This window comes from Syzygium oleosum, unplaced genomic scaffold, assembly GCF_021117445.2.
Source record: "Syzygium oleosum isolate NSW1041296 unplaced genomic scaffold, Sole_v2.1 Sole_v2.21, whole genome shotgun sequence".
NCBI classification, from domain to species: Eukaryota; Viridiplantae; Streptophyta; class Magnoliopsida; order Myrtales; family Myrtaceae; genus Syzygium; species Syzygium oleosum.
This window is the reverse complement of record NW_026607505.1, coordinates 1922929-1934338: the sequence shown is the minus strand read 5'-3', so window position 1 is coordinate 1934338 and position 11410 is coordinate 1922929. Positions and strand designations below refer to the sequence as shown.

General features: G+C 40.2%; 2 protein-coding genes across 3 annotated transcripts; both read right to left on the bottom strand.

Moving 5' to 3' along the window:
• Positions 1-1247: 1247 nt before the first annotated feature.
• LOC115677502 (early nodulin-like protein 14) lies at positions 1248-2594 on the bottom strand. Its single transcript, XM_030600677.2, has 2 exons — positions 2346-2594; positions 1248-1835 (listed from the first exon to the last, which is right to left on the bottom strand). The coding sequence occupies exons 1-2, from the start codon at positions 2527-2529 to the stop codon at positions 1480-1482; spliced, it is 540 nt and encodes a 179-aa protein (XP_030456537.1). The 5' UTR covers positions 2530-2594; the 3' UTR covers positions 1248-1479.
• A 4556-nt stretch (positions 2595-7150) lies between these two features.
• LOC115677501 (MDIS1-interacting receptor like kinase 2-like) lies at positions 7151-11018 on the bottom strand. 2 transcript variants are annotated; one of them, XM_056320731.1, is made up of 3 exons: positions 8154-11018; positions 7630-8067; positions 7151-7519 (listed from the first exon to the last, which is right to left on the bottom strand). In XM_056320731.1, exons 1-2 carry the CDS (start codon positions 10957-10959, stop codon positions 7664-7666), a joined length of 3210 nt encoding a protein of 1069 aa, XP_056176706.1. In that variant the 5' UTR covers positions 10960-11018; the 3' UTR covers positions 7151-7519; positions 7630-7663. The 2 variants fall into 2 exon arrangements, with proteins under 2 accessions (XP_056176706.1, XP_030456535.1); XM_030600675.2 differs by having other exon boundaries at positions 7151-8067.
• Between the last annotated feature and the right edge of the window lie 392 nt (positions 11019-11410).

The following is an 11410-nucleotide window of genomic DNA, read 5'->3' as shown; positions in this document are numbered from 1 at the left end:
TTCTAGCGCCTAGAGTGTTATATCTCTTGACCAATTAGATCAATGTCCTTCCTCAAAAAGTAGAAGAGCCTTTCAAAGGCAATTTGAAGACTGATAATAGTATAATTTATTCTAATTTAGATATAAAAGTATATTTTTCAAGTAATATATTACTTACACCTATTGCTTACACACCAAATTGAATCAAAGAAAACCCAACTAGATTGTGTTAGCTGAGGATGACATGTGAAGGATCAAGATAAGCAAAACATAATGCTTATCATGTGATATCCATGTATTAACTCACTCGAGGTATTGTCCGTTTTGGCCCGTTCCATACCGAGCGTCACGGTTTTGTCCTTTGGCGTATAGGTAGACACTTTCCCAAGAGGTCACCCATCTAGGTAATACTCTAACCTGGGCTCGCTTAACTTTGGAATTCCAAAACAAAACTTGCCGTTACGTTAAAATGTGCCTCCGTAGCTTAATTTCAGTTTTCACATACATATCTCAAAATCGCTCTTCCCCTGTTCGGGGTATAGTTCAATTCCTTCTTGCCTCTTTGTCATCTTAAAAGCCTACCAGGAGTTCCTCTTTGTCCAAGACCTTTAGCCCCGGCGACCACTCCCCGCCCTCATCAGACCGGATCGTTACATATTACAAAGGGCTTTTGGAGCAAGAGAGTTGCACATTATACAATTAAACTAAATGACAGTTTTCTTTTTCCTCATAAAAGTCCATAAGTTTTGCCCGTCAAACTGGTGGTTCAACCGCGTCCTTAATGGAAACCTTAAATTAATTGATGTGTATGAACCGATAAGAAAAGGTAAGCGATATGGTTCAAGCAATAAATGAGTCACCAAATTCGGGAACAGTGAATGTTTCTTATCGATTAAGAGATACCTAATTAAGTTTAAAGAAGAATTAAAGACTTTCTCTCTCTGCTTTTGTTGCCAAAACATCCTCAAACCCTTGGTCAAAGAGATCATTTAAACCGCATTAGCTAGTTAACCTTGTAGCAGTTACAGCCTTTATTCAGGTAGATATGTCTCCCTCTACTTAAATCAATTTAACGTTTTTTTTTATGTCAATGAATCCTCTAATCCTAGGTCATAAGATAAATTAAGATATTAGTGTTATTACATCCGAGGTGACCGAGTTGGTTCTAAAATTTTGAATCTTGTCGCCAAATTCGGACTTAGAGTCGATTTATCTCTGATTATTTGCCGTAATTGGAAGGAAAAAAAATAAGGCATAAAACCATAATGCAGCAAGGGAAACTTAAGTATATCATTGAAGAACAAGAAAACTCATATTGGAACATCTAACCATGCAAATTGGGTCCTATACTACCCAAAATAGGAGAAGCATACATTAATTTGACAATACTATGGTCCTTCATGCAGTTCAGAAATATGCAGTAACCTAAGTAATTACCCCAGATAACACAAAAGTTCAATAAAGACCTAGATGTATTCTCTCCCCTGAACACACTATTTCTCAAGCCATAAGCAGCCCCACTGTCAAACTTCCCAGCCCGACCAAGACAGTCCAAAAGCCATCACGTAAACCAGCGGCGCCGTTGCCAGCGCGTGGCGCTGGAGCAGGCACTTCCGTCGGCGCAGAGGGGGCGCCCTTGGGTGAGTGCTTTTCGGACATGACCACAACCTCGAGCTTCTGTCCCTTCTGGCAATGTCCCTCGGCTCCACTAATGAAGTAGTATGGTCCCGAGCGCTCCAATTTCAACTTTGTGTCACCATCCTTGTACTCTTTGAGCGGCTTTGCGGTGTTGCAACCCGCATAATCCTCCTTCGTTGCTTCCAACACCGAATCAGCATTTTTATCATATTTGAATACTGCGCAAGATAGAGATTTCAGGACATTTAGGTTAATCGAGTGTATAATTAATATAAGCTAAATATAGGAGAGAAGAAATTAAGTTGAGAAATTTGGAAAGAAAATCTTGTGCTTGTTGTCAGATGTTGAGGTATCATAACCATATCCTGTTCCTGATATATGTATTTGGGTGTGTCCATGTAGAAGCATCTCAATCTTTTTGTCTTATAAAACTTGACAAGAGGTTTTGTGGGCGAAGTGTAATTAATCAATTCTGGATTCTATCCTTACTCCTAATTAAAATGTCCGGGAAATTCAATTGAAAGGATAAAAAAGCTGAAAAACTAAACTGTGTCCTTCTCTGCTTACCTTGTTAGAGTTACAAAATGTTAGACCAACAAAAAACACAATAATATTCATAAAGAATATATAATTACCATTATCTACCATATATAACGAAAAGCCGATATGTGAGAAAAAAAAAACAAGAATAGATCAAGAATTATACACAGAGATCAGATGATACATACTCAGAATATCTCCAACTTGGAACCGGTTACTCTGAGCCCACTGATTGAGCTGCGAAGGACACGATGGAACTTCCCATGAATTCTCTTTGCCACCAACCACAAATTGCCTTGCTTCTGCATTGATGCTTGAGAAGATCACCATGGAGATCAAAACTGGCAACGTAAATACTTTCAGATGAGCCATTGCTGCACAAATGAGAGAACTGACGATGCTTGAGTTGAGTTGGAGAAGAAAGGGATCAGATGTGCTAACGCAGTGCGGCAAAGAGACTTGATATTACTAGGGTTTCTGGCCTCTATATAGCCGTTTAGGCCCCTTGGTATGGAGCAACCGAAGCTGTACATGAATGACACTTGGCAGGACCCCTTGACGGAAAGGTTCATATGCATCGTCTTGGATCCAGGAAAGAGTCTCTGCTTTTCTCCTCCTTTTCTTGCTGATATTGAATGCCCCCTTGTTTTTAGATACTGTGATGTTCTCTAGGTTAACAAACTCGGTATTAACGCGATCTCTTGGGATAGTTTTGGAAACAGAGAAAAGAAGCGTCACGTTACCTCATGAAAATCTGCTATTTTCATGCAAAATCAGATCAAAAGCACGTTCATGGATATTGTTGTACCGTATATATAGAGTCTCTGTATTATTAGATACATGGCTTAATTCCAAAAAAAAGCACCAACTTTAGGTTGAGGGATAATTTTGGCCCGAACTTTTTTTTGTTCCATAAAAAAGCATCAACTTTAGGTCGAGGGACAATTATGGCCCAAACTTTTTTTTGTCCCGTAAAAAAGCACCAACTTTAGGTCGAGGGACAATTCTGGCCCGAACTTTTTTTTGTCTCGTAAAAAAGCACCAACTTTCACTTAAATCCCAAATCTGGCCCTTATTGACTTAAAATCATTGATTTTTCAACTTGATAAAAAAAAAGTAGTATATAGGATTTTGTTAATGAGTGTCGGAAAAAAGCACTTCTCATACCCTCAATTATGAAATTGGAGCTCTCGGGACCATGCTACTTCGTTAGTGGAGCCGAGGGACACTGCCAGAAGGGATAGAGGCTCGAGGTTGTGGTCATGTCCGAAAAGCACTGGTCCAAGGGCGTCACCTCGGCGTCGGTGGAAGCGCCTGCTCCAGCGCCCCGCACTGGCAACAACGTTGCCGGTTTACGTGATGGCTTTTGGATTGCCTTGGTTGGGTTAGGAAGTGCGTTTGGGAGAGAGAATACATTTAGGTCTTGTTTGCACCAAAATTTAATCGGGTTGTCGACATGAGCAAAAATGCAAGTAGAAGACAAATAGTTATCGACACTAGATACATGAGTTGTTGTTGGCGATCAAAAGAGTTGTTAATTTTAATATACATCGATGACCATGAAGCAGCTGTTAATATACGACAACATATGGACAACAATTGTCATAACATAACTAGTCAGCGAAGATACTGATGAAAGGAATGATAAGTCACTGATTGAGACACCAAACGAAGACTGGATGTCTGGGAGGGGCCAAGAAACAGTTATAACATTCTGATTTGAAATCACCAATAGAAAGAGCAGCAGATTGTGGAGGAGGAATAAAGCTAACTCAACATAGGCAAAAGATTGAGGTGCGATTTTAAAGAAGTAACCACCCGAAGGTAAGATCATGGCATTATGAGAGCATGGATCGAGATTCTCGAAGATGTTGAAACATGGCTAAAACAGCAGAAGAACTGCTCTCGAGTGTTTATTTCATTGGCACTAAAAATACGAGTACTCGACTACTGGAGGCCCCCTGCTTACAAACAAACAAACTTGTTATCTTTTAATTTCAACACTGTAGTTATAGTTCCAGATTCGAGTCGTCAATTAAATTCCAGCATGTTTCTTAGCTGTAGTTTCCAAATTCGTGTCGTCAATTAAATCCCAGCGAGTATCTTTATTGAAGTCCCTAAGTGCCTCATCATTGATTAAATTCCGGCATTACATCTTTACGCTCTCAAGTTTTGTCGTCGATTAAATTTTGGCACAGTTTGTGTACATACGGTTCCGTTTGAAGTAAAGTTATCGATTCTCTTGTTTACCTACGATATTTTCTATTCGAAATCACCGCAAATAAAATGACTTTCGATGAAAGATATTTTGTCGCGGAAGCAAATTCCGATTAAACGGGTCTTTATTGAATTTGTGCGTTATTTAGGACAATTACTTAGGTTACTAAATAGTTCAGAACTACATGATGGACCATGGCATTGTGAAATTAATGTATGCTTCTCCTATTTTGGGTAGCGTAGGACCCAAGTTGCATGGTCAGATGTTGCAATATGAGTTCTCTTGTTCTTCAATGATATACTTAAATTTCTCTTGCTGCATTAAGTTTTTATGGCTTACTTTTTTCCTTTCAATTACGGTGAATAATCAGTGATAAATCAACTCTAAGTCTGAATTTGGCTATCGCCCATCATAAGATTAAAATTTTGGTATCAACTCGGCCAAAATGGATCCAACAACATTTGATAACTTAGATAATCTTATGACCTAGGATTAGAGGGACTTATTCATGTTAAAAACGGGAAGTTGATTTAGTAAAGGGAGACATATCTACCTGAGATTAAGGCTGTAACTGCTGCAATGTTGACTAGCTAAAGCGTTTAAATGATCTCTTTGACCTAGGATTTGAGGACGTTTTGGCAACAAAAGCAGAGAGAGTTAGTCCTTAATACTTTTCTAAACTTACTTAGGCATCTCTTAATCGATAAGAAACATTCACCGATCCCGAATTTGGTGACCCATTTCGACAAAATAAAACATTTTGGCGACTCATTTATTGCTTGAACCGTATCGCTTACCACTGAGTGATGCTTAAGATGCTTGTGAATACTCGCCTTCCTATCGTCTTCCATTACAATGGGCATGCAATAACAATCATTATTTTAAGGAAGACTAAGAAAAGTTAGTGGATATAGCTTGGCAGTCAGCATCCGAAAGCCGACTTAGACGAATTTTTGGTTCCTTCAAGACTTTGGAGCTTTCTTCCATTCAGTCTTCCTTGGCGACTTTCTGACTCGGATCCGTCCCTGTTTCGAGATTTGGTCCCCACCATAGTTCGAAATCCAGAGAATTTGACAGAGAAGTCGTTGTGGAGAGTGATCAGTACCAAATTCGTTTCACACATTATGCAGTTCTGAGCGCGCAAAAGAGAAGTCTTCTAATGAAGTCAAATCTTGCTCCGGTTGACCTCATTCCTGCAGAAATTACAGCTGATAATCGAGCTAATGCGTCTGGACCACACCCACTTGCAAATTCGCATCAATCGAAAGGAAAATTGAAGAAGAAGAAAAAATCAAGATCGTCTTTGGCCCGCTTGTTCGAGCCCTTTTTGACAAACGATAATGTGGTTGTGGGGATTTGCTATTTTGTTTTATTGTACTTACAAGTAGAAGAATAATTCGCAATTGTGATTTAGGGTTCGCTTGTTTGAAGGAAAACTGTTACTGAAAATTGTTTTCAGACTTTCCTGTGTTTTGATGATGGAAAACTAATCGAAAACGTTTTTTCGATAATTAATGGCTTGCACAGAAAACGTTTTTCCATAAACTGAAAATAAGTTTTTTCGATTGGGGAAAACAACTTTCTCTTCTACCAAGGAGGAAATCACTTTCCGTAAACCACTAAACAAAAGATAATTAATTATTTTATTTGAAAATGGTTTTGATGATAAATATTTTTCTTTATCGCGAAATTTTCAGTGAAATAAATGCACCATTATGTCAAATGATTTATATTTTTTGAGCTCATGCACTGTGATTATTTTGTAATTTTTGAAGTGCTTGATGGCCCCAATACAACACGGGGTAATGATTTCGTTGTTGGATTATGAATGTCTACACTTTGATTATATCGAAGTTTAATAACCATCACTGGAATCTAAACATTATAAGAACTTATGTTCCTTTTATTTATAAGCTTTGGGATTCATTTTTACTTTAGTTTATTGCATTTATTATTTTTGTAATAAATCAAATTAGTGAGAACCATTGCCTTGCTTTGATTATAAAATCTCGTGGCCGCAAGAAAATGATGGACATTTGTTTTTAGTTGGTTATTTCTTTCAGTATGCTATTTTCCATAATCAAGTGAAAAAATTACTGGGAACCAAAACCTGGTTGGATTGAGTATGAGTTGGGTCCAGGTGGAATAGGATATGAGTCGCTAAACTTGTATTACATAAATATGGGATTATATGAGTTAAATGGATTAATTTGAATCGGATCCATTTTCGACTGGACTCAACCTGACTTACCAGTTTGACAAGTCTATATAAAAGTTGTACGATTATCAATTTTACTGGAATAACATTAGATAAACCTAAGAGGCAAGGTCTAATAAATACCCATGCCATAACAACTTGCACATTGCACTCGGAGTAGGAACTGATTGAATGCACTCTCTCAACAGTGAGTTACACCAAACACCATATTGGAATATTGGCCCATATCGCTTGACAACGCATTCCAGATGCTCTTTATATTCTTGTGTTGTTCCTGCACCTATTAACTTAGGCTTTTGAGTTGGGTTTTCTAACATGGTATCAGGGCCAAGCTATTTATTTCGCTTATGTCCATTCACGTGAGAGAGAGTGTTGAAATATCCTCCAACATCGCTTGACAACGCATAACAAACAAAATTATGGTTGATGGCTGCGATTAAAACAATTAGATTATGATTGAATGCACTCTGAAAAGATGCATGATTGAAACTATTCTGCATATCAGAGGATTTTGTATCTACACAAATCCAAAATGATCCTTATGAAAGGACTAACAATGGACAAGATTTAAGAGACTTCATATAAATGTTCCGTTTCGACTTTACATCGACCCTTCACCTTCAAGATGACAACGCTAGATAGACAAGCAACTTTATGCTGATACAAAAGTCATATTTTCTAACTCTAACTTGACATGGATACATAGCTTTCACCACGCCGACACGAGTTTGATTAAGACTAGATACAGAAACAGACTGAAATATCTCGAGTTCAGCTGTTCTCTCTAAAAATGAAACTAGATGCCAGTGAGTTCAGGTTTTACTCCTTCGAAAACAAAAGGCAGTTCTATACTTACTTGGGTGTGAACGAAATGTAGTCCTCATCGGGCTAAACATGAAACCTTGTGTCCGGTCAAAATATTTCTCCTAAATGCAAATGAAGTTAACACATCAGTGAGCGAAACAATATATTAGAAAAAGTTTGAGACTTAATTTATTAGTTTAAAACGACTGTGTTTTTCATTAAAGATCTAGACCTTCTTGCATGTGGTTGACAGAGCAAATCGTTTATCAGACGATGTCTTCTACAGATTGATCCAGCGAACGGCTTGAACTTGTTGCATCTGTCCCGGGATCAGTGGGTGTCTCTGAATTTTGAAAATTATGGAAAATGGTTGAACAAGCTGAAAGCTCATGAGAAATCAGTTCCATCGACGGCCTGAGTTGGGGATTAGCAGATAGGCAAGCGACTGCAAGCTTTAAGATGGTCAGAAGTTCATCCTCGATGCCTGGTGTGGGCATTGGCAGGCGTGAATCCAATATATTCCTCAGAACTGCTGAGATCTCCATGTCGACTGGAGCTAATAGAGTTGAAACGCTGTCCCCCGGATGTCTTCCTTTGATCACCTCGACGGCCACTGTTCCAAAGCTATACACATCACATTTCTCCGTCACCTTCATTGTGTAAGCAAGCTCTGCACAAAGAAGGAGATATATGTGTTAGCACGAAGACGTTGCTTTAGCTAAATGGATGGATCAAGAGTCAATTTTAGATATTAACCTGGAGCTACGTAACCGTATGTGCCGATGACTGCACTCCAGTTTGATGTGTCCAGTTTGAGAAGCTTAGCCATGCCGAAGTCAGAAACATGCGCCTCGTACTCCGAATCAAGCAGAATGTTGTTACTCGAAATATCTCGATGAACGATTGGAGGGATACAATCATGGTGCATATAAGATAGAGCATGAGCCACGCCTTTTACTATATTCACCCGCTTGTTCCAGTCCAACTTTTTAGCTTCTTCTTCATTGCTCAAGATTGTAGACAAGCTTCCTCTGTCCAAGTACTCATACACCAAGAATGAGTGTTGTGGATGCGAACAAAAGCCCTTAAGTTTCACAATATTGCGGTGTCGAATTTCCGTCAATGCCCTAATCTCATTCAAAAATTCCTTTTGATCTGTTTGCCCGCTATCAGCTGTTTGATGGAGCTTCTTTACAGCTACTATATCACCTGATCTTAATTTGGCTTTGAATACACTTCCATAGCCTCCCCTTCCAATACAGAAAATCTCATCAAAAGCCCCGGTGGCTTCAATGATGTCTTCATATAAGATCTTTCCATCGTACTTTGATAGAGAAAAGACTTCAGTTGTCTCGGGTACTAGTTCCGCAGTTGGATGGAACTTCTTTCTACGGGAAATGAAGAATATTCCAAAGAAAATAAACAGAAGAACTGCTCCTAGCAGAGGAAACACAACAAGAAACACTCTGCGTCCCGCGGTAGAGTTTTCCCTATCCACCACCGCTTGATTACAGGGCTCAAGTCCTTCAACATATCCACACAATCCACTGTTACCTTCTAACGCTTCTTTTGTTGCATTCTGGAATGCCGTGGTGTTGGGGATTGGACCCTCAAACTTGTTGTAGGAGATGTCAACCTCCGCCAAACCCAGCATACCCTCGAAAGTCTTGTATATAGGGCCAGAAAGATTATTGTGTGAAAGGTCAAGTTTCACTAGGCTTTGCAGCTTGCTGAATTGAGCTGGGATCTCACCGCTTAACAAGTTACAACTCAAGTCTAGCTCGAATAAATGAATTAGCATCCCCAAATCCCCTGGAATATCTTGGCTCAACTGGTTGTTGCTCAGATCCAAGAGGACCAAGTTTGAAGCAAGCCCTATAGTCTGCGGGATAGACATGCTAAATCTATTCCCGGACAAATCCAATTTTTGAAGAGCAGGTAGCGATACAATCTTGGGACTTATATGGCCAGAAAGTTGGTTCCTGCTTAGATTCAAATTCACCAAAGAGGTCAATTTTCCAAATTCTTTCGGAACCTCGCCAACTAAATCATTGAAAGAAAGATCAATTGCACCCAGTTGAGTAGCGTTTCCAATCTCAGGAGGCAAGCTACCGGTGATGTTATTTCCGGCAATTCTTAGATCACTTAAACGAATGCAACTTCCCCAATTTGTTGAGATTTCTCCATAGAACTTGTTAAAACTCATGTCGATAAATTTCAAGTTGGGGTAGACCCCGAAGGACTCGGATATGTTTCCAGTGAGCTGGTTTCCCTCGAGGCGTACTCTGACTAAGCTTGGGCAATTTCTCAAGCTTCTAGGGATAGAACCAGTTAAGTTGTTGTCACTCACTGAGAAGGTTTGGAGCAATCCACCTTGGAACAAGTTCTCTGGTAAGAAGCCGGTTAAATGGTTGGCATCCAATTGCAGCTCCGTCAAGTTCATCAGATCCCCTAAGGATCTAGGAATTGAACCTGAAAGCTGATTCTGGCGGAGGAACAAATATACTAGGTTGGTCAAGCGACCCAAAGAAGAAGGAATTGGGCCAGTGAGCTGATTTCTACTCAGCTCTAAGTCAAGCATAGCGTGGAGATTTCCTATCTCATTAGGAATGTGACCGGAAAGCTGGTTACCGTAGAGATAAAGAAGGGTAAGCTCCGTCAAATTGCCTAATGTCGGCGGGATTGAACCGGTAAGATTATTATCACAAAGGCTCAAAGAGCTAAGAAGGATCGAATTCCCTAACTCTAGGGGGACGGAACCGGTAAGCTTATTAGCAAATAGGTGCAGCTCTCTCAATTTGGCTAAGTTCCCCAAAGTGGATGGAATTGGTCCTGTGAGGAAGTTGGTGTCCATGTGGAGCACTTCCAAATTTGTCATATTTCCTATTTCAGGAGGAATAGAACCAGAAAGGGAGTTGTTGTAGACATACAATGTAGTTAATTTGCTCAAATTACCCAATGAGGAAGGTATGGATCCATCCAACTGATTCGAATACAGCGCGACCTCATTGAGCAAATGCAACTGCCCAATTTCTTGGGGAATGGAGCCATTTAACTCATTGGAAACCAAGTGCAGGACCTCCAGTTTCGTTAGACGGCTGATCTCCAGCGGTATTTTCCCCGAGAACCGATTGATAGAGAGGTCAAGATAGGTGAGATTGCTCAGGAGACCAATTTGAGGCGGAATGTGGCCGGAGAGACTATTTACACTCAGGTCCATGTACATGAGATGAGACAAAGTTGAGAATGGGAATTCGTCAAGCGTACCTTCGACATAGGTGCTGGTGAGATTTATCCTGATCACGCTTCCGGCCCTATTGTAGGAGATGCCATACCAAGCACACGGACTCACAGTCGAATTGGAACTGGTAGCATTACGAGGAGAAGGAGTCCAGGAAGAGAGGGAAGAAACCGAATGGTTGCCAAGACTGGACTTCCACTTGAGGAGGGCTTGGGCTTCTGCAGGGGAAGCATGAGCAGGAAGCGGAATGACAAAGATAGTGAAAAGGGCAAGGGTAGCCACAAGGCTCATGACCCTCTTGAATTCTGATGAAGAATCCATGGATTCTTCTTCTTCTTCTTCTCTTTTGTTTCAGGTAAGTTGGGTTTTCTTTTCCCGAGGCAACGAGCGATGCTTAAAAAGGTTGTGAAAACTCTCACCTTCCTATCATTTTCCATGATAATGGGAATGCAACAACGACAACTAACTAGTGAAGACTATGAAAAGCTACGTTCTGACTCGGAGTCCCACCCCCAAATGAAATCCAGAGACTTTGACAGGGAAGTCTTTGAGGAAAGTGATGTAAGGTCAAGGTCTTTCTTGTTGTGTGCGAACACTCTTAACTTTCCACACGATCAAATCCTAATCCGTGCCGCACATTTTGCAATTCAAAGCGCAAAAGGGTAGTCTTCTCACTCGGCATTCACGAAAGCCAAATCTTGACGCGGTCGACTCTGTTCTTGCAGAAACGACAGCCGATGATCATGTTCGAGCAAAGAGAGAGGTGTCGAAA